Source organism: Chelmon rostratus, chromosome 17, assembly GCF_017976325.1.
Source record: "Chelmon rostratus isolate fCheRos1 chromosome 17, fCheRos1.pri, whole genome shotgun sequence".
NCBI classification, from domain to species: Eukaryota; Metazoa; Chordata; class Actinopteri; order Chaetodontiformes; family Chaetodontidae; genus Chelmon; species Chelmon rostratus.
The window spans coordinates 5,514,782-5,538,010 of record NC_055674.1 but is presented as its reverse complement, the minus strand read 5'-3'; the positions used below and the strand labels follow the sequence as shown (position 1 = coordinate 5,538,010).

Genomic DNA, 23,229 nt, shown 5'->3' with positions numbered 1-23,229 from the left:
TGTACAGCCTGTCCCTGCTTGTTGCTGGAGTTATTATCACGCTTGGTGTTTCCAGGCTGCAAGTGTCATCTGTCTTCCAGAGGTTTTTCCTCTGGTTTTTGCCAGCACAGTGATTTAAGGGCACGCCTGAAACAAAATGTATAAACACAGTGAAGTGCAATAGCAATAGAGGCAGACACATGTGAGCCTCCACATAGACGGCTCGCATAGCAGCATCACGAGCAGAGCAAGTGACATATTGGGCTTAATTAGAAGTACAAACACCCCCAGAGGTATTCAAACCCACAAACATTATAGAGAGGCATCATTTTATATAACAATATACAGACCGAATGTTGATAAATGAGTGAATCAACATCAAGATTTAGGAAATATCAGGTGAAGTACATTAAAATTAAGAGAACAGGTGATTTTCTTTGTTTATCCATTTATGCACAAATGAGTTCATATAGTGAAGAATATCTGTGCAGTTCTCTAATTAGAGCAGTTTGTTCTACTTGTCAGTGTGTCAGCAATGTGGAGTTATTTTGTTAATATGACAGACGGCCGGGCTTTACGATGCCCGGCTGCTCTGACACTTCTCTGTTCATAGCTTTGAAAGCTTACCTGAAAACGTGTCTCCTGAGTAATCCACACAGCAGAGGGGGAGGCCGCTCGTGTTTGCAGTGCAACATTTTAGACATTTTCCGATTTATATATTTTCTACATTTATATTGCTCTGACATATTGATGTTTGCAGAAGCGTTTATCTTCCCCATATTGCACAAAGCCAGACAGCTTCACGTTTTAATTTAACCTAACCCCAACTGCTCTTGTGGAGCTGCAGATGATGAGCTGACGGGGTAGAGCACCCCCTGGAGTATATATTGTTGGATTTGCCCAAGGACAGAGTATTTAGTATAGTAATTTACTGGTGCCCTAAATTAGATTTTCTGGTGCTCTAATCCAGCCAGTATGCAATATTCAGCACAAAGTCTCTATTCTCATCCAACCTTTAGTAAAATATGGTTATAGTCACTTGCTCATACTGCAAATTTTCCACATGTGCTAACATCCTTCTTTATAAATCCTTTAATATGCATCAAACTTGGTTTAAGTTAGCTGTTTTCTTATGGACAACAGTGCGGTGCAGCCTACAGGTTCACGCTGACATTTCTGTGCAGTTGCACCCGAGTTGTAATTGGGTCACTGATCTGACTTTAATTCTCTTCCTTGTGATCATGTTCTTACTGTATTCATCACTTCTTTTCTAAACAAACATCTTTGTGTTTATCTGCACTTACTTTCCTCACTAAATCCACAAACCAAGGCTGAAAGACGCATTTTCTTTTGCCAGAGAATTGTGATTATTTTTGGAGATTAAAAGCCTCATCTTTTATTGGAGTCTCAGATCACAGCTGGTCATCTTATTTATGTTTGCTGTGCCAGCCTTGCACTTGCTTGTTTAGTCTGTGTTTGACTTTTTTCATGTTCTTTCCAGTTTCTCTCTTGGCTCGGCCTCCCGGGTTTGCTCTCTGGGGTTGCGCAGCAAACTCTGCCGATACTGTGATGCAAAGCAACGTTGAATAGAAAAAGAGTAGAAACTTGAGCATTCAGATGTGGAAATTTAAACGGACAGTAGGCAGAAGCGGTACTCTGGTCAGCATATGCCAACAGAATAGTTAAAAATATATTTGGAAAAGGACGTCTGCAGATGGCACAAATGATTATTTTAAAGAGCAACTTAACGCCCATTGAAAATCATGGTTAACGCCTCATTTTGCTCCAGAGCGCCGTGACATCACCAGTTCTAAAATGTTTTTTAAATGCTGTAGCAGTAAAAATGACTAATAAAATTGCCAAACATGTAAAATTTTCAAACTATTCCACCTTCAGGTTCTTGGTGGAGATAATAGAGGAGCCCTTCTGATATTCAGCCTTTTGTCTTGCTGGCATTAATGACCGCAGTGCTGACCTGACACCAGCTGATCAGCCCTTGCCGTGTGTGGTGCCTGCATATTTGCACAGATCAGATTCAATCCTACATCTTTTTTGTTTAGATGGAAGGCAGCGGGGTGCACCTGTGCTTCTTACATCCTGCTTAGACGCAGTGCCGTCAAGGCTCGATGAGGCCTCTGTAATTCATAAGAAAGGGCTGCACCTCGCTCCCTGATTGCATACTTTCAAATTCTCTCTCTTGAACGGAGCCTATTACACATTCCTCATGAATATTGCACAATTGCTTAAGTTATGCAACCACGCTGGAGCGAAATCAAATGGCAGCATGTGACTGAAAGAGCTTAAATTTCTTCAGCAACTACTCACACAGTCGGCATTTCGTCTGGTTTGTCCTAAACCCTGAACTACCACCTTTCAGACTTCATGTATATGAAGAGGTGCGTTAATGAGTGGCCACCTGCAGGCACGTGGAGGTAGTGCTTTAGACGCAACAAGAAACACCCAGACAACCCCTTTAAAACACAACCCCCCGACCCCCCCTCGTTCACCCTCGCTCGGAAACAGTGAATAAATAGCGTGCTGGCATTTTCGGCTCGCTCTGACCAGCGGGATAAACACTCACTTGGTTGTTTAATGAGTTTCTGCACTCTTTACACAACATAAGCTCCCAGAGCACCATATACACCTTGACCCTCTTCTCTGTTCTGCCCACCATGCCCCTCCAGCCACCTCACTCTTCCTCCACCTCCTCCTCCTCCTCCTCAGCCCATGCCAAAGCTCAACTCTGCCCTGAGGCCAAATCCACTTCTCTACACTGTCCAAATCCCTCTGCCATGTGAGTGAAATAACAGCAAGGCCCTGAAAATAGCACTGGAACTGCCCTTCTCACTCCGCTCACTTTACATCGCCATCAACAATCTGGCTCCTCTCTCCGTCCACCTCCGCCACGCTCTGTGTTTTTGCCCGACACTGTAAAAGCTCTGACATCTTTTTTTTTTTTTTGTTATTCCATCTTTTATTATTAATCTCATGAGATTTATGTGTGCTGTGTGCAGGATAATAAACATTTTAATGGGATTTGCCTCAGTTATTGATGAGTCTCCACAGGCTGGAGGACAAATGGACAGCTCCAGCATTTCACTGTAACCAGGATGCATTGAAAATCATTGGTCATGGCATCACATATAACACCACCCAGCCTAATAAATCTAGTGATGTCAGTAGCATGAGCTTAGCTGCTGGATCCTCATGTACAGTCCCCCCCTGCATGCTCCACGCATCTCCTCTTGTTTATCCCTCCTTGCCATCGCTGCTCCCTCCCTCTCTCTGCATAAATCTCTCATTCACAAATAGAGGCCAAAAGAGGCTCAGCTGATGTGATGAGATTATTTTTTTTTCTCATTACAAATCAACCTCAGCTTAGATAGATAGAAAAAACACAGCCCCCTCCACCCGCGCCACACTTCCTCTTTTCTCCACTCCCCTATTTGCTCTGGCTCCTCCTCTCTCTCCTGATGTCTCCACCTTCTTTTGGACCTTCGCCCCTCCCCTCCACCCTCTACCCACCCACTTCTCTCACTCACAGCCAGATCTAAGGACTTGCCTCATTCACTCCAGCTGCACAGGTTGTGAGGGAGGGGAGAAAGAGCGAAAGAGGGAGAACAGGGGAGGTAGAGGAGAATATTAGCAGGAGAGATAAAGAGGACAGGAGGGGGAAAGAAAAAGAGAGTCTGATCGGTTTGTGTTTGAAGAGAGGAAGGGGGCCAGGGTGTGAAGGAGCGAGCCAGGCGAGAGAAGACCAGTGTTCAGGAGTGGGACTACCCAGCAGTGGGAGGTTCCTCCAGGGGGGTTATAGTGATCGTCGGCAGCGACCTCGCCTTTCCACTGGGAGTCAGACCCCCAGGATCCAGAGCCATGGATCCCTCCGTGTCGACCGAGGTCGAGGGGGAGCCCAAGGAGAGGAAGAAGATCCAATTTGCCGTGCCGGCCTCCGCACCCACCAACCTGGACCCTCGGCAAGTGGAGATGGTGAGCAGGCGGTGGACAGATTGGTGTCTGACCCGAGGAACAACATCTAGTTCATATCTCTGAAGATTTTAGCTGCAGCTCTGACTTATTTTTGTGTGTTTTATTTCAATCTGAATTGTTTATCGGCATCATTGACTAATTTCCCCTACACTGCGTGTATCTCTGAAGTGTTTTACCCTCACTGGTCTTCATGTTAGCACCCTGCATCACATTTTCTCTCCGTTCTTTTTAATGTTTGACAAGTTCCTGATGCAGGGCTGGGTTTGCTGGGTCTGTGTGCCACACGTTTGAGAAACTATGATGACATTTCCCCCCTCTCTGTTGCCTCATGAGATTAGTGCCTTGCTGTCTCATCTTGACCTGTGCAGCAGTGTAACATTCACACGCAAGGCTTTATCCTGCGTATGAAGCCAATTCACAACAATCCCTTGACATTTTTTTGCTAACACTGTTAATAATTACATTTTTTTTGGCTTCGGCTGCTCGACGCTCTCTCTGCGTGTGAGTGACCTTTGTCATATAGACGTTTATTAGTCAATCCTGCAACAGATATGAGTGAACCTGTACCATCCTGTGTGGTGTTTCTGCTCATTTCTGACTGGGCAGCTCGGATCCTTCGTTTTTTGGCTCAAATGCCGGTGGCTCTTATTTTAGAGCAGGGGGAAAGTGGGCCAAAGCAGGAACCGTTTGGTGCCGAGGTAGATCGAGGCCAATGGCTCATCCCTCCTGAGAGCTCGAGGAGAGCAAGAAAGAGATGTGCTATATGAAGGAAAGTAGAGAGAGAAACACACACAAGCTAAACTCTGGTTCACCTGTCTGGGGTCAGCTCCCTCAGTAACTGTCCTTATTTCACAGCTTGCATAAAAGAGGCTTTTAATAAACTAGATCGACCCGCAATCGGGCTCCATCTTTCCTTTGACTGATCATCTACGCTCTTGAGTGTGTGTGAGCGAGAAAGTGTGATAATTGCACTTCTCCAAAGCGAATGTTTTCTTGAATCAAGTGTGATTTTCTCGCTTTAGGCGACCTGTTTTTTTACTTAGTTCATTTCACGGCCTCGTGTGAGACACTAATACTGAATAATGGACTGAAAGACTTGCTAAAAAGGAAATGTTTTGCAATGCTTCATGATGCTTCCACTCTTATTTTCTCTATCTCTCATGGCCTGTCATCGCGTTCTGATCCCTATCATCTCTTCCAAGAAACCACAGGATATCAATCTACCATATGTGAGCTTCTCTTTCGTTTAAAAAAAAAAAAAACTCTCACTTCCTCCTGTTTTGGGGAGGACCTTATTGTTCAATCACCTTATGGTCAAACAGTGATCAGCTATATTTAGCGCTCCTCCAGCAGGCCGGCCCTGGCCTTTACCTTCAGATAGGTTGTGTGTGCTAAAGCTTCTGTGTCATCTCGCCGCTTCTGTTTTCGGACACCACTTTTTTCCCATGATGTAAAAAAAAAACATGAAAGCCACAGGTTGGTTGTTGATGATGCTCCATCCTGTGATTATTTGTGCAGGTGGATAACGCTGATTGTTAGCAACAATTGAAGGGGAGTATGGGAAACTGAAAGGCACTCGGGGGAGGATGTGTTTATGTGTGTTTAAAAGCAGATAGCATCTACCCTGTGGCTGATGGCAGTCTCCAGGGACGTGTGGGTGGGCAGGGGTAATGGTTAACGGCACTCATTTCATTCCCTTCCCCTCCCACAGCAATTACTGTCGCCCACAAGTCCGTCTTTGCTAATGAGTTGCAATGACTATACCATTCTTCCGAACTTGTTACACAACCAATAACTCCTTACTGTTGTTTCCGATGGCATTTAAACTCCGAAACCGCTATCGACTGAACTGCTGGGGCCTTGTTACCATGGAGACGGGCTGCACAACTAATGTCGCCCAAAGCTCCCGCGCAGTTGGCATCTAAAAGGTCAACTTTAATGGACAGCTCTGTCTGTCTGATAGGTTGTTTACATCGGCGCCGTTGCGTGTTTGTAGATCCGTATGTGTGAATGCTCTCTCATAGGTTGGCCGTTAATGTGAGAGACGCTTCTTTGCCTCCCACTCACTGAAATGTTGCACATTGTGGGAGAAAACAGCAGCTATTTGTATATGCCTCAAAGGTGTAAGATGCGGCACATTTCTCACTCGTTTGTGAATGTTTACTCTGGAGGGAGATTTTCTACTTTCATGTCAGCAAGGTCTACCGTGAAAAGAGGTCTCCCAAATAACAACAAAGGAAATATACTTCTCTTATTTAGCCGGATTTAGCCGTGCAGATTGTGTTAGTTTTGAGACGTTTGTTGCTTGCATCTTACTCAGTGCATTGACTGTGAATTCGATTTTATTTATGGTGCACAAAGCATTGAAAAAATACCTAAAAATTCAAGTATTATTCAATTTCCAACTGACTCAGATTATCCATTGACCTCACTCTGAGCAGACAAGTGCCTAGTTTCTTGTTTTCCGGCTCTGCCCCTGCCGTCTCTCAGTATATCTGCAGTTGTGTTCTGCCCTTCATTAAATCCACCCAGAACCTTCAAAGGTGACCATCCTTCACATTCAGAGGTCACGAGCGAAGTTGTGGTTGTCCGCAACAACGTTGAGAAAGCACATGGCTGTGTTTACCACCCCTACCCCCACTCCACGCACACCCACACACCAATCCTGCGTGCTTTGCCGCTGATGTAGGGTAATGTGCATAATGGACAGAGATTAGGGTCATGGTGCAGACGTTGCATCCCTGATTCCCTCCAAGTCTGCCTCCCTGTGGACATCTCCCTGCGCTTCTCCTCTCTCAACTCGTCCTGATCTGGTCAGCTCATGTTGATCCTTTTGAATTGACAGGAAACTCGCAATATGAAAGGGAATATCAAAGGACAGGAAAGGGCATCAGTCCAAAGCCCTCCAACGGCAAACGTTTCCGCATTAATCTATATTAAACCTAAAGGCGCTACGGAGGGCATGGTTTAGGTTCGCCTGACCCGGCCACTCTCCCTCGTCCTATCCCTCATCCTCCCCGCTCTCAGTCTCTGGGTTGAACGTCAAACAGCGACCTTTGATGCAGCGAGTGTTTGTGGGCAAACATTAACAGTCTGGGGGACTGTCAACATGCACTCCCAGAAAGAAAACCTCGCTGGATAGCACAAAGCATGCTGGGAACGGGCGAGAGGGTGCAGTGATCTTTCCCTTGCATGTGGACAGTCGAGAATGTCACTGTAGTGGCGTGACTCAGTTTGCCCGATGACGGCTTTATGAAAACTAATCTTTATGTTTCCTTTCAAAGTAGCCTGCCATTGCACTTTGATGTTTGTAGTGGCAAAACAAATTGGGAAAGAAATCATTTAAAGCAAGATGAATTGCCTTGCTGGAAGCCACAGATTGTAATAACTGTCTTCTGTGAGTTGTGTATGTGTTTGTTCCTCCCTGCTTTTGACAGCCCAGGCCTTCTGATAGTTAATGAGTACAGAAACATTTTCATGGCTTGTGTCTGTCCACAGCAGTTTAGCACAAAGTTTCCTTTCATGTTCCTTTTCCACTTTCCTAGCAGTGCAGCCTCTGTGCACCAAAGCCTGCTTATTCCACTTAATTGTTTGCATTTTATTCAGAAAAGAAAATGATAATATTAACTGAACAATCAATCATCTGCTGTTGGCTCCTGCGCGCATGGATGTGTGTAATGTGTACACAGTTAAAAAACATAAATATTGAGCATGGGCAGAGTGATTTGTCACCTGATGACAGTGTACACAGTGAGCTGAAAATGTGCCATAATGCCCGCTGCACCTCAGGCATGCACGGGCACTGCGCAGATCCTCATGGAGGCCTGCGAAGCTGCAACACGCCCTCCTCTTCGACTTTCACGTTGTGGTCAACAAATCCTCTGTTGTCAGTTGGTGTCATTATCCAACTCCGTCACTCACTTGTCGCTTCAGGGATCAGCGTTAATCAGAGCAAGTCCGGCTGTCGTCAGGGCATGAAGAGAAACAGCCCTCCAAGGTGCATTCACTCATTTATATCTGTGACCATGCAGAGAAATCACAGTGCGGCTGAAGCACCTCATCTTTTAACTCCGGCTACAGCAACAACAGCACCAATCATATCTGTGATGAGAGGAGAGGATTAGAAAGGCAACTGTGGCACAGCGGGGGGGAGAAATGAGGGTGGGGGATAAGGGCTGGACAGGATCTGGAGCTGACTTGTCACCAAATGTCATCAGACATCAGTATGTTCACTGCAACTGTGTCATTAGCTGGGACCTCATTTATAAAAGAATGTTCTTTGATTTATACTCATCTCAAGATCATTTCCATGTCAAAATAACATGATTTTCTGCTTAAGTCATACTTAAGATTAAAACTGATCCGGAGTCTGTTTTATAAATGAGGCCTCTGGATCCTGACCTGCACCTTTAAGCTGCCTTCCTCCCTCCTGATTTCACTTTCAGGGTCAGGAGCCAGGGTCCTGTTCTCTCGCCAAAGACCGATGTAGGCGTATTGAGAGGAGCACTGAGGCGTGACTCAAAACAAATGGGATTGGTCTCGATCCCTGTTTCATCAACATGGAGAAGACATGGCATTATGTTATTGCTGCTGCGCCTGTTGTAATCTGATTGATCTGATTTTTCGTCACAGCGGTTGAGACATTTTTTTTTTTTTCGTGTTTATCTGCCTGCAACTCAATGAGCTTGCACACCAGGTCATCTTCAGTGTGTTCAGGGGGAGGAGTGACCCAAAGCAGAAACAAGCTGATGCACAATCAGCATCAGCTTGTTTCTGCAGGAACAAATGGAACAAATGGTTTGTCCTCCTGATACAATAGAAAACTTTTAGGATTTATGTAATAATAAGATTTAATCCTAAGTGATGCTGAAATTTTGCACTTAGTGAGTTCATACATTCCTTTTGCATCCAAGCAATGACCTGAACGCTGCATAGCAACCATCAACAGTAATATATTTTTTTAATTCATCACCTGTGGGCGCATATGACGTTGCAGATGAGTAACCATGGCTGCTTTGTCCTTTGTTTGTACCTGCCTGTTGACCTCTGGAACTGGTCTTTGTCAGCTGCACAATGTGACGCCACTGAATTCGAACGCACGCACAAGAAAAGCAGAACCGTCCGAGTGTTTGCAGGCTGCACGCCGTGCCATCGTCTCCATGAGGGCTTTGATTGGCACCTCCCCTGTTGTCGCCGCGCCCCGTGGCCTGTCAGGTGGCTTCCTGTCACTCATCGGCTCCTGGCACATTACCTCTGTTGTGTTGTGATGGCAACCCCTTCGTCCAACAGTCTCTGGAACGACAGGCCAAACAGCTACCAGCAGCTAATTACGTAAATGCTGGGGGGTACAGTGTGACAGAGGAGAGGGAGGGAGACATGGGGGTGGTCGTCTGAGTATGATATCATTCTGCCAGTGGCTGCGGCATAATTACATTTCCTATTTTGGGTCATTGGAGAGCCCCTCCAGATGCTCTCTCCTGCCCATCTGTTTATTCGGCTAGCCAGTTGTGGGGTCAAGGGTCGCTGCAAAAGTGTTCAGTGAATGTTGAGAAGCAACATGCAGCAGCCTCCCGGACTTATGGGAGTTCAATGCTGCCGATAATTTGAATAGGAATGAGCACACCACGCATATCAGACAGACCTCGGACCTCGGCGAGCTACAGCTGGGGTTGTAATTTGCATAGCCACGTCCTTGACCCTCTTTGAAACAGCACTGACTGTTAGTGTTGGCTGGGTATAGCCTGAATGTGCCTGACAGGGCTGTTTGTCACTTCATAGATCTGATCACTGGCCTTTGCTTGTGTATTTGTCATGTTTGTGATAAACATTTTCTCTGGAAGGGGCATTGTGGCCTGGTTTTTAGGTTTAGGTTGAATCCTGTTTAATTATTTGAGCAAAACTATATAAAAAAAAAATCTTTAAATTCCAGTTACACTCACAAACAAAACAGGAGGTAGAGATGATGATGTCAATTAACCATGTGGATATTTTGCATCTCAAATCTGTTGGTGTGTTATCTTTTAGCCTCCCACCAACATAATATAAATAGATATGCTCCTATTCACACTAATCAGATCGGATACAGGCAGCAACACCTTTAAATGTATCCAACAAACATACCCTTAAAACACGCTTTTTATTTTGTCAAGAGTGTATCTGCACGAGAAATGAGCTGAGAGGGATCATTTTTCACCTTATTGTGTTATTGAGCTCATTGCTAGATTGCACTTAGAGCACCACGTGGGGCCCTGCTACATGGTTTTAAAAGGCTCACTGGGCTGGGTGGGGCACGGCTCAGAAAAGAAGGAGACTTCAAGAGTTCAAAACGGCTAAAGATCTGAGACAGGAAATAAAACTGCAGCGGAGCACCTCTCACCTGGAGATGCACCGAGCCAAGATGCCTCAAGAGGAGAGAGAGGGAGCTTTGCATTCAGGACAGGCACCTGAGTTTGTGAAGAGGAGACATTTAAAGACAGGAAATTGAGATGACATTGGATTTATTTATTTCACAAGCTGACATTTCTTTGCATTTCACATTAACTCCATATTCCTTTTCACTGGTTGTGGCTGAACATTTTGAGTATGTCCCCATTGGAGCACTGTAATCCATGCACATACACAAATGTTTAATTCTGAGTGATGTAGCGGCATGCGCCTGTGGGCAGATGCCATAACTGTAAATCAATCTTGTACAAATCCATATCTGTCCATCCGGATGCTGGGTTACAGCTGGGCCACGAGGGAGAGAGCGAGGGTCAGAAAAGCTTCATATGGACCCGAGTGATGCTCCCACTTCCATCAGAGAAAGTCGACACACGCTGCGTAACAGGACAGCCTCATGTAAAGCAGTGCTGCAAGCTGACAGGGGGAGAGATTCGAGGTGTGTCTCTCTCTGTGTTATCTTTATGTTGAGGCCGGATCAGCGCCGCTGACTCCCCTCGAGATTCTCGACTGTTAGCACTGGTGCAAGGCAGAGTTTTAGAGCCTCATCCCACAGAGCCCCCAGAGACCCCTCTGATCTAGTTTATGCTGTCCTACTGCTGCTGCTTTTTATAGGCCCGGCCACGAGAGCACCAGCTTAGAGGACGGCCTCCGGGGAGGAGACCCATATCAGCCGATCTGCACCCAGGCTGCTGCGCGAGGCTGCAACACGCACCTACCTGTGCACAGATGCATGCACGTGCAGCGTTTACCAATGACTCACCTACCCCACACAGAGTGAGGTACTGGAGTCCTGGCTTCCGCCTCAAATTGCACTTGACAAACTTTTTAGTTCAGCTGAACAGTGAATAGGTGTTTCTTTCTATCTGTCACACAATGCAGAGTCAGCACATTATTCACATTCACTCATCAGCCTCTCCTTTCCACACTATGATCCACCAGCCCGTGTTTTTATTGAGCCCAAAGCTCTGTGTGAGACCTATTGCGGCTGCCTCTTGGGGAGGCCTGCGGGCGCACACCTGTGGAGCCGCCGAAAGGCCAGCGCAGCAGCCTACTTAGAGCCCCTCAGTGCAAGTCCACAGAAGCTCGACTGATCTTGGTACAAAAACAATGTCTGCCAATGAAGGAGAGGGTTTGGGAGATTGGGGGCAGGGGGTTTAGAGAAGTGGCGGAGGGAGGGGGGAGGGATAAAGCATGGGGGGATTAATCTCACACGCTGTGCCCCAGTGTTGGCACAAATGAGGAAGTCACATACATATTATGTAACTCGGGGAGAGTGGGCTGGTTTTAAGGCTGGAAAATTACTAGAGTTACTATGAGTGTTTATGTCATCTGGCATTGCAAGTGTCTTACAGCGGCACGCCACCGCCACTGACACCATCACTTTGAGTGTGAAGGTGTAGAAATGAAAGAGACTCCTGTGTTCACCTGCTGCAAATGCATTTCCGTATGTTCACTCTGTTGTTTCTTTGTTTGCATGTAATTTCGTCTAGTTTACAACCTGTTTACAGTTTATCAGGGAGGCAGACTGTTTAGGAGGTCATGTCTCGGCATTTCACAAGACCACCATGATGATTACGTGATGACATTAGGAGGACAGTCACCTACACACACACACACACACACTCATGAGCACAGGATCGGGTAAATAGATTACGCTTCTCAGCGACCTCAATTATCCCACAAAATCATTTCACCTCCCATTTATCTCATCGTTCCTATTTTTATCTTCGTCTGAATAAATGAAAGTGTTGTTCATCTTTTCCAGCTCTCATGCTGGAACTGTCTCTGTCGGTGATGCCTTATCAGGAAAAGACCGCTTTTGAGTTTTTTGCTTTTCTTTCGTAGTTTTCAGGACAGAAACAGCAAGAATAGAAGACAAATGCAGAAGGCCTGGGTCATCACATACATCGCTGTGGAAATTTGTACTTGATGTGGAGTGGAGGATTGTTTTTCCTCTGGATTCATCCAGGGTTGTATTTTCCATAAAATCCCTTTAACCAGAAGGATGCAACATAACCGTACCTCAAAAAACAGTTTTGTTGTTTTGGACTTAACTAGAAATTTGTGGTCAAGTAAAAGGCAAAAATGGGGAAGTGACATTTTGTAAGCAATTATACAAACATTTATGTGAACTGGAGTTAATTAGGGCTGCAGCAAACAATTGTTTTCATTATCGATTAATCTGGCGATTATTGTCCTGATTAACTGATTATTGTTCAGTCTTTGCTCTGACCAGAAGTGTAGGACTGAAACATATTCAGCCTCAAATGGCAGAAAACAGAGAAAAGCCTGAAAGCCTGAAAATTGACAATAATTTCTTCTCTTAATCAACTAATTGATTTATTGTGAAATTGCTTCAGCTCTAGAGTTAATGTGAGAATCTGCTGATGGTACGTAACCAGCAGAGTCTTCCTCACCATATAACGAAATCCAGTGGTTTTCCCAGTTTAATGGCTTTAATGCCACAGGACGTGGGCATAGGCTCGGTCATGGCAACATCCGGTGTCTGCCCTCCCTTGTGGGTCTCTATGTGAGCCACCTCAGGCTGCCCTGCAAGGCTGGTAGCAGGTGTGAGGAAGGCAGAGGCAGCAGGGTTCACAGCAGAATGGAGCCCCAGGCCTCCACACCTCGCCAGGGGTAGAGATGTGAGAGACAGAGGGGGGTTAGAGGAAGCCCCGTGGATGTTCCCTGTCTATAGAGATAGAAAAAAGAGGCGAGGAAAGGAAAAGACAGACTGGTCAACAAGCAAACGGATGATAATATGATATCAGTTATGGCTCATTCTGGTGAGACTAATGTCACTGTCAAGGAATGAATGATGAACATGGAAGTCTCCAGGATAGAGGGAGCTGCGTGAGGAGATTAAAATGTCTGGTGTCATAAATAAGGGTGAAATCCACGCTCGATTTCTCCGTGTTGTCGTGTTCGACGTCGGCATCTTTCCACCGCACGGCCCGGCAAGCCTCTGCTTTGGCAACATGTGCCTCGCTGCCATGACGCACAGCTCGCTTAACAAGACGGAGGGGAAGCGAACACAAACACACCTCCCCGTACGGAGCAGTTTTACGCTAAATAGAGCCAGGCTGCTTAACTCTCTTCCTGTGATGTTATGTGGTGCCGTAAACAGCGGTGCCAAGGTTCATGTCATGGCCAAGGTTGGCCTGCTCCACAGAGGACACTTTTCAATACTTCGCTTGTCTGACCTGCCAAGTCCACTTAGCTGAGTTGCTTTTATTCTCAGTGCACTTCATTTTATCCAGCAGTTTTCCAAACGGTAGTTTTGTACATGTCGGCTATTAACCTTTTAGAATCGCCGGAAAGTGAGTCAAAGTATTGACTTCTTCTGCTTCTCTGTGGAGCAAAAGCCCTTCATATTCTGCACAGGGTATTTCAGTATAGATGTTAAAGGGATTTGCACCCCTACACTTGTCTTTTGAGCAACAAATAGTCTCCTGTTTACTTCAAAGGTAGCTTGTAAAAGTTTTGCTCCTTCATAGTCAAAGAGGTTGTTTTAAGCTTGGTGTCTGTTGTATGAACTGTATAAATACTGGACAGAGCTTCCTGAAAAGTGGAGCCAATGTGGAAATGTCTTAAACCTGCATTCTTTCTCATGACCAGCAGGGGGAGACGCCACTGGCTGCAAAAAGAAGTCCAATTGTATGAAAACCTATGAGAAAATGACTCTACTTCTCACATAATTTACTGCCTCAGTGAACACTTTCCTAATGAGTCGACTGTCTCAGCTGCTAGTTTCATGTCTTCTTCAAAACAGCATGATGTTCATTTTGTAAATTACGGTCTTATTTAGAGTGAAACTGGTGATAAAGCTTTGGGCGTGGCCGCCTTGTGATTGACAAGTTGCGATCATAGCATGTCCAATCAGGATAGAGGAGTAGCAATGCGTGTCATCCTCCAAAATCTAGGCTTTAAAACCCAACCGGTGACATCACAGTGGGTTTGCACTTGGTCGGTTGCCATGGAGTCCAGCTGTGACGTTTTCTCAGTGGAAACAGGAAACAAAGCATCCACAGAAACCTTTCAAGCCAATTATTTTCATCACCGTTTTTCCAATTAACCATTTTACCATTTAGTCTTTAAAATGTCAATCAGAATTTCCAAAGCAAGTTCCAAGGGTCCAAAACCAAAAATACAATTAAAGTCTACAACGATGTAAATGAGAGAAAAGCAGCACTCTGACACTGATCAATAACATAATGATTATTATCAAAATCATTTTGTGGATATTTCACATTTTTAACGCAATTTTTACCAAAATACGCGAGTGAGCTATAAACTTTTTACACCTTCCTTTCAACTCAAGAGCTGAGTGTTTGAGATTTTCAGTGTTTTCCCGTCAAAGGAATAAACTGAGGGTGAGTTTCAACAGTGTTGTTGTCAGAAGAAATACCAAACTGAGAGAGTGCCGTCCCAGAGGCAGGGCGCGATACTGCAGAGCTGGAGGGGCACAGCCAGGCGTTTGTTTCTATAAGACAGAGAGTTCACTGTATGCAGTGACATGTAGTAGAGGTGAAGTGCAGACCTGCAGCCCGTCTGGACGCCTGCTCTCAGACCAGTGGCGACCTGGCCACCAGGGACCGGCGTGTGGGGTTGTCTGGGCTGATTGCCGGCTCTCGTTTAGTCTTAAATCCTCTTTTCCATGGTGCCTCTGTTTGTGATGGCCTCTGTGATCGTAGGTGGTGCACTCAGGTGATCAAACACACTGTGTCAAGAGGTCGCTCAGTTCCAATAAATCCTATATCAAAAGCTTTAACTCCTCCTAAATGCTGGATCATTTGAAACCGGAGCAGCGAGCATCAGCTGAGCTTCTGTATACGCGTCAAGTTACTGTATACGCGTTACTATGAAATCAGAAGGTTGCATCCTTTCTGTGCTCTGCTGACCTGACCAGCGCTGAGTGCCTGCCAATGAAGCTAGCGAGGCCCCAGCAACATTTTCCACCTGTTAATAGTGATAAGGCTTCATGCTAAACATTATTAATAATACAGTGTAGACCAGTTTAATTATTCATATATTTATGGCTGCTCTTCATGTTTGTGTGTGTGTCTCTGTTTACAGATCCGGCGCAGGAGGCCCACACCTGCCACGCTGTTCAGAGTAGCCGACCAATCGTCTCCTGAGGATGATCAGTCCACCCATCAGGTAAAGGTGAAGTCGAAACACTTTTCTATAATAAGTGTCTCATCTGTCCACAAAGTGCGTTTTGGACTTTCCCATTTCATTGTTAAACAACACCATGCTGTGTTTTTCCAGTATCTTCTGTCTTCCTCAGCTCCCAAATGGTGTTTTCTTTGTAAACCTGCTGCATCCTCTGATGTGTCCATCATCACAAACTCACGTTGTGTGTTCAAAGCCAAGAACTTTTTAAAACTATACGAGATAGACAGGAAGGGGAGAGAGAGAGAGGGGATGACATACAGGAAAGGGCCACAGATTGGAACTGAACCTGAACCCAAGCCTACCAATCCAAATCCTAAACATTTTAAATTCCCTGATGTTCAAGGCTCATTCTCGACCTTAGAAACAGCAGTTTGAGAAAGTTTATCCATTAAGAAAAATATGGAGCACCAAAACATAAAATATGCCTGGCTGTACTTTGGGGAAAGGTAGGCAAATACTGATGTTTCTAAAAAGCCAAACCTGCTGCAGATATTGCCTCACATGCCTCGTATATTGACTAATACCCAGAGATAAAGGGATCTTAAGACATACAGACTGCCTGTATTTGATGTACAGGTGCAACCACGGAGAACATGGCAACTTGGGTTTGAATATGTCTCTTAATGTCTGCATCGCAAACCACATCATCGTCTTTTAATTTGCCACTGTGCATGAAATGTGCTCTATATAGATATATTTTTTCCCCCTTACTTTAACTTGCTTCACTTGGCTGTTTGTAGAAAAATGCATCTGCAGATTTTGAGCTGTTTTCACCTCCACCTGCTGCAGGGGGCTCACCTTCAGTCTGATATGTACACCTGCTCCTACAAGCAGGATTTTGTGACATCACAACCAGCTTGGAGCCAATCATTTTGCAGTATGCAACCTGCACAAGCTTAATGTGGAACTGTGAAGTCTTGAAGAATTTACTTTTCAGCTTCCAGCAGTTAAATCTTGGAAAAAAAAAAAAAACATTTGCACATACACAGATTTTAGCCACATGTTTTCATTCCCAGCAGAGTACTAAAACATGTCTGGAGGGGATTTTGGGGAGAATCAGGGGTGATGTTTCTGTCTTTGTTGGCAGTGGGTCGTCGGAGAGAACGGAGTGCTCAAACCAAAACGTGTCAATCCAAACGTGTATCAGCCTCCATCACTCAAAGGTAGGTGTTTGCAGTATTGATACTCCAGGTGGTGGCTGTGTGTTGTGATTCATCCTTGTGTTCGAGTCCTTTTTGTTCTACCGTGCTTCGCTGCAGTTGCCTCCTTGCTTTTCATGCTTCATGATAGCTGACGAAGGAAAAAAAATGCATGCGGCAGATGGGCAGATATGCATAAAAAAAATGCCTTTATTTCCTCTTTTATGTGCATGCGCATGTGTGATATGCATAGGCGTGTTTCTATGTGTTCCTGCTCTTCGTGTACAACAGTGTGCGTATATTTGTGTGTGTGACAGGGAGAAAGGAAGAGAGAGATTAGAGTGGAACAGCTGTGAGACAGTGAGTGTGAGTCTAGGAAAGTCTGGATCATCCAGGATTACAGCCAGTTGTGTATACAGCTGTGGCACACACACACACAAATGTGAACACACACATAACACATATAGGCAGGAGAGAAGTACATAAACACAAACACGTGCTTTTCTTTTGTGTCTTTATGCATGTGGCTTCTTGCGTGTTGCATTTGGTCGTTAAAGGAGCAAAAATCTACAATGTAGAGCTTGTCAGCAGAGCTTCATCTAATGGGGATTTGTGGGTGTGTGTTGCATGTCGAGTGATGACATAATGAGCCGGGAAGCCTGGTTCCTGCATCAGAAATCTGCCCCTCCATCGGCTCAGAAGCCACTTTCTAATTACATAACCTACCTCGAGCTGGGAGAAGCGACCTGCCTCGGTGCTGCATTGTGCATCCGAGGGTGCGAAAGAGAGAGAAGCCAAGGTGACCCAGAGGAAGTGAGGGGGGTGGAGGTAATATCACAAAGGAGAGGAGAGTGTGAGTCAGCAGTGCTAAGTGAGAGGAGGGCGGGCGGTGGAGGAGAGATGAGGGTGCAAACAAACAGATGGGAGAACAGGGTGAGAGAAGGGAGCGAAAACAACAGGCTAAAAATCAGAGTGGGGTAACGTTTTGCAGTCGCCTGCATGTCTGTCTGTCAGTGCATGTGTTTAATTGGCTTCCTGCCTAACTGGCATGTATTAAAAAAAAAAAAACCTGCGAGGCTTGATAAAAACTGACAGTGTTGAAGCGTGGTAAAACCAAAACAACATATCCCTCTATCCCCGTGTCTGCGTCCATGTGTCTGTGTGGCCGTCTCCCTCTGTGTGTGTGTGTGTGTGTGTGTGTGTGTGTTTACCTGTGTGTAGCTGTGCAGAAGATGGCTGAAGCACACATGCAGAACCTAGGTGTCTACCCCCCACTAGAAGATCCTTGTGAAGGGGAGGAGGATGAGGACCACTGGCAGGGAGAGGAGGGAGAGGACACATCTCCCACCAAAGCTGCTGGTGAGAGGGAGGCTCAACAGCAGCAGCAACCTGCGCCCTGTGGCACTTAAACAATGGGAAAAACAGCTTTGTGCCTTCGTTTTCTAGGCCTGGTTTGCTTCGCTGTTGTGTATTTTCATCTTATCTGTTCAGAACAACTGAAGAGGAGCAATGTCAAATTCCAGCACAGCACTCAATACAAGTTTAGTAAGAGAAAAAGCAGGTTTTGCTTCAACGCTTTCATGTATTTAAGTGAGTTATTAGAGCTGAAAAAGCAAATTTCTGTATAAAAATCAGGTAAAAAGGTTGTGATTTATCAGACATAATGCAGTGGGCATTACAACATGCTGATTTGCATTCTAAGAGTATCTAAAGGTGAGTTTTTCCTTCAGGTTTGTGTGAATGGTCCAGTTGCCCTTTTCCTTTGTATTTATCCTGATGCCGCCTGCACACATCTCACACAGTCTGAGATTTCAGAACAAATCGTTTATCGTTGATAATCCTGCTCAAACATTGAGAAACACCCGAGATGGATCACAACAAAACTTACGTTTTAATATGTTCAGTGGAAGTTTCTGTCTTATCATGATTCCACTGTGTTTCTCTCTGCTGACTGCTTACTGCTCAGTCACTTTATAACATCATTGTCAGATTCACTCTCTTTGTTACAGGAGACAGAATCGAGTTTCAATTCGTCAAGTTAGTTTTTCACAAAAATGGAGAAACAAATGTTAAAGAATGAAACGTTATTATGTTTGGCAGCAGGGCAAGATGACTCTAACACAACATTAAAGCAAGGAGAGAAAAAGGCCCAGCAATCTGGTTAATGACACTCAGCGGTGGGCTTTCTTCACAGCTTGAACATTTAAGTTCTTCAACCTGCTCTCAAACTATTTGCTTACATTTAAAAAAATGGAATATAAAACCCTGTTTGTCCAGTGCTCTCGGTGTCGACCTGCAGAACAGGTGAAGATCTGAGGTTGGCAACGTCACACAAACTGTCTCTCAACTCTAATCTGTCAAGAGGTTCAACTGCAGCTGACTAAAGATCTGGACCCGTCCCAGACCAGAGGCCAGACCGGATTAATAAGCCCAGAGATCAGGCTGTCTGTGCTGATCCTGATCTGCATTCTCCTCTGTTTCAGCTCTGTTCAGAGTATAAAAGATCCTGAGTTTGAGTTATGTGCTGCAACAAAATATCTGTGCAAGTTTGATCTCCGGCAAAACAAACTTAACAAATAGTTCTCGAGTTAAAGTGAACTTTTTTTGCATATACACCCTCTTAGTATTTTGTCTTATGCTGCTAAATTATAGGTGTTTAATCTCCGTTGTATCACATGAGACCGGTGGCATTTCATTCAGAAATATTGCTCTGTCGGCCCAGATGACAGACTCTCTCAATAAATCCCTTTGTGGAAGCCTGGAGAAGCACAAAGCGCCTCAAACAGCATGTCGAAGGATCCTGATTGGGCCCTTTGATTACAGTTCATCTGTTCCTTCAGTCGAGCGACACAGTTTGGGCTCGGCTCGCGTTATCGCAGACAGAAGACAAATCTCGGTAAACAAGTTATTAAATCAGCTGGTTGTTTATCACCAGTCTGATGGAAATCTGCAGGCGCTGACTGGTTTAGACGTGTGGACCACACACGAGTCAGCCAGTGCAAGCCTTCACAGAACACATCAGCTCAACATCAGCTGAAGAGGGCACATACAGCATACAGCAAACCCTGCACACACAGGGACCAGTATTTACTCTTTGAGTCTCACCACCCGCTGGAGCGTAAGTTAGTCAGAACCCGGCAGCACCGAGCTGCACTAAAGAAGCACAAACGTCTGAGGGGATGCACTTAAAGCTGAATAACAGCAACAATATCCAGCAAGAAAAAAAGAAAAGCACTCCAGTGTATGCATGTGGTCCATCCAGGAAACTAAACCACTACAACAAACACATGGTTCAACACAAGAGGGCCAACTCCTCCCGTCAAGACTCAGGAGTTTACCTCCACCTGAAAGATAAGGGACAGTCGTTCAAGGACAACAAACCTACATATTTTACACAGGGAGAAAATAACTCCTCAACAGAGGAGGAGCTCCACAGCACCACTTATCCTCCACCTGCAATGCTGTGCTTGGCCTCAGGTGTCTCTAATACGCAGCCAGGAGCACTGACGACCCAAGCGGCATCAATGACCTCGATCAAGACCCCACAGAGGTTCAATATGTGGAACTCTCCACCAGGCAGTCAGAACTGAAGACACCCCTCAGATGAGCGGTGAAACATTTCCACAACTGAGTCCAGATTCCTTTGATTCAACCTTCCCTGGATGATGAAAATCTAGTCCTGCACAAGTCTTTTCAAGTATAATCACTCTCATTCAGTGTGTTTCTGAATTTCTGAACTGGGTATGCAGCTTAGAAAAGAACCCGTAAACATGAGGTTCATGCAAAATCCCCCAGAAATATAACAGAATTAACCCACAAACATCTTCATCCAAACCAAAGACACACAGTTATCACACACTGACATCGGCGGTTGCAGTTTCACATCACTCTTTGTCTCCTCAGATCACCAAGAGACGGCGACCACCGGCCAGTCAGACAAGTTTTCCAGCGTGAGAGAGACGGCCAAGCAGATCCAAGCAGCACAGGAGGAGGAGGAGGAGGAGGAGGAGGGGGACAAAACCAAGGAAACGACAGAGGAGAACAGCCGGGGGAGCAACTGAGACAGAGAGAGAGAGAGAAAGAGAGAGAGAGAGAGAGCAGGGAAGGACTGGGGGGAGTGAAGGTGTTTTGTGAAGGGGTTCAAATCTGACGACCTCAAAGATGACGATGCACAAAGTGAGGATGCGAGCGAGCCGGGGGGGCCGACTGAACGAAACATGTGAGCGAGCAAAGATTTCTGCACTGCTTCACCTCTAAGGGGTGAGGCGGATTAAAATAGAGGACAGAGAGGGAGTTTGTGTAATGGGAGTCAGCCCTTATGAGCAGGTGAGGAACGATCTACTGACAGAGTAGACTACAGACGCCACTTTGGCCCTAATGTATGTCCCTTTGTTTTTATGGCGAGTGGAGGGGCCAAGGTCAACATGACCAGATACCCTGTACGACCTGTCCTCCCTCCACCTTAAAGCTTCTGCACAGAGCTAAATGTTCCTTTAAAGAGGGCGATCATTTCCACAATAATCACAGGAAGCACTCATATAAACTCCCTCTGCACATTTTTTTTTAACAAAGACTCTCTTAAACAGCACTTGAAAGTCTTCATTGTGATCACTCTGATCTGCAGCATGTTCCATGTTTGGCCCAGTGATTAAATGTGCATGTGCTGCCATCTTGTGGTGGAAACCGGAACGACATGTTGAAAGAGATACTCCAACCCAACATTGTGCCATGTGCTTAAAGTTATAATCCTTAATATTTTCATGGGGTTAAACCAGTTTTAATGCTCGTCATGGCTCACATTAGCCATTCGCATTGTGACAGTTCTCCCTCTGTGTGTCTGCTATTCTCATGTGGGATTCGTGGGAAATGATGCAGCATCTCATCGATAAAATTAGCACTTTTCACTCTTCTCATCAATCAGGACTGAAATTTTACGGATTATAACTTTAACCTCTTGAAAGCTTAAAATTTGGCTGTTGCTTTGTCAGTCAAAGGCAGAACTTTAATCATGTTTGTTACCATTTTTAACCATTTTCAAGGCCTAGAATAGTGTAAAAAGGCCTAATTTCTATATATACTTTTATTCTGTCCACCATAAATCCACAAGAAAGTGTGTGTGTGTGTATGAGTGTGTGGGGTCACTTCATACCACACACTCCATTTTTGAGACTGCTTAAATTTCATCTTAAAAGGGCAAAGCTACCTCTGATTTGTTTGAAACACAGAACCCGAACGTTGCCTGAACGCATCACACCTTTGAACTCATCGTGAACTGACACCATGTCAAGAAATTTCATATATATATACATATAATTTAAAATCTTTTCCAATGCTGTTGACTCATTTGGGATTTCTCAGCGCTCACAGATTCCCTTTTGTACGTTAACACTTTTCTATTGTCATCTTTGGACTTGTTCACTCATGATTTGTATGTAATGGATCTGCTGTAAGAGCTATTTTTCTAATCTAAGGTCCCGTAGCTCAGCTCTGTCCTGTTTCTACTGTCTGCATCCAGCTTGTCAGTCTGCATTAAGCATGCAGCACAGAAAGGCTGCAGTTACCGTGTGACGGTCATTCCAGCAAACAGGTCACTGCACAAACTCTCTGAAGTCTTTTTACCACCGATTTCACTTCTTGGCGTCAGCAACGGCTTTTAAGTGTTTTTAGTCAGCATCTATTTAATTTAAGTGGAGATTCTGTTGCATGAGGAGGTTTCCAGCTGTGCCACAGGATGAATAAATCTTGCTGTTTGTATCGTGTGGGTTTGTATATAAAAACTGTGTGAGACTTTTTTTAACCTCTGACCTGCCCGAACTGTGGGACGAGTGGACGAGCAGGTTGTGTGTGTTGAGGCTCTGCAGCCGACGCCGTCCTCCCTCCTCCGCTCTCCTCCGGGTCAGAAGAAAGCAACCATGGGAAGACATGTATGAACTCTTGTGCTTATTCTGTCTTTATTTTCATTTCATTTGTCTCCGTTCTCTTGTCTCTCAATGTGATGTGGTTGTTTTAAAGTGAGCAACAATATAATATCGAAATAAACTGTTTTTCCTTTTCTCCTTTAAACTGATCTGTATGTAGTGTGTGTGTGTGTGTGTGTGTGTGTGTGTGTGTGTGTGTATGTGGGGAATCTGAATTCATTCCAGGAAGTGTGAATTTTCATTCATTTTAATTATGCTTCCCAAATTTCTTTGCAGTTTCTGTCCTATAAAACGCAGCATTGAAAGAAAGACTTTTATTAAACATAAAAAACAGATGAAATACAGGAGAAAAATAAGAATGATTCATAGAATAATGACTTAATCACTTAGTTTTAACTTCATTCTCATGTGAAATCAGAAAAAGGCAGTAAACGTATCTTTTTTACAGATGTGGATAGAGAGGAACATAAACTCACATAAATTTTATTAGTTGCACAAACGCATGATCAAAATCTATTTTACCAGCAAAATATATTATATTTCTTTCTTTATAATTGTGCCCATATAGTCACTATTGCGTTCTA

General features: G+C 44.8%; 1 protein-coding gene across 2 annotated transcripts; it reads left to right on the top strand.

The window, feature by feature from the left end:
• Nucleotides 1-3,563: 3,563 nt before the first annotated feature.
• Nucleotides 3,564-22,779, top strand: ppp1r1b (protein phosphatase 1, regulatory (inhibitor) subunit 1B). Of its 2 annotated transcripts, none has more exons than XM_041957663.1 (5): nt 3,564-3,966; nt 15,487-15,570; nt 16,676-16,751; nt 17,949-18,086; nt 20,631-22,779. In XM_041957663.1, the coding sequence occupies exons 1-5, from the start codon at nt 3,853-3,855 to the stop codon at nt 20,786-20,788; spliced, it is 570 nt and encodes a 189-aa protein (XP_041813597.1). In that variant the 5' UTR covers nt 3,564-3,852; the 3' UTR covers nt 20,789-22,779. The 2 variants fall into 2 exon arrangements, with proteins under 2 accessions (XP_041813597.1, XP_041813595.1); XM_041957661.1 differs by having other exon boundaries at nt 15,487-15,576.
• The last annotated feature ends 450 nt before the right edge of the window (nt 22,780-23,229 follow it).

Coding starts and splice junctions, on each gene's coding strand:
- ppp1r1b (XM_041957661.1), top strand. CDS start 3,853: ATGGATCCCTCCGTGTCGACCGAGGTCGAGGGGGAGCCCAAGGAGAGG. Junction 15,577..16,675: donor AGTCCACCCATCAGGTAAAG/GTGAAGTCGAAA, acceptor CTTTGTTGGCAG/TGGGTCGTCGGAGAGAACGG. Junction 16,752..17,948: donor TCAGCCTCCATCACTCAAAG/GTAGGTGTTTGC, acceptor ACCTGTGTGTAG/CTGTGCAGAAGATGGCTGAA.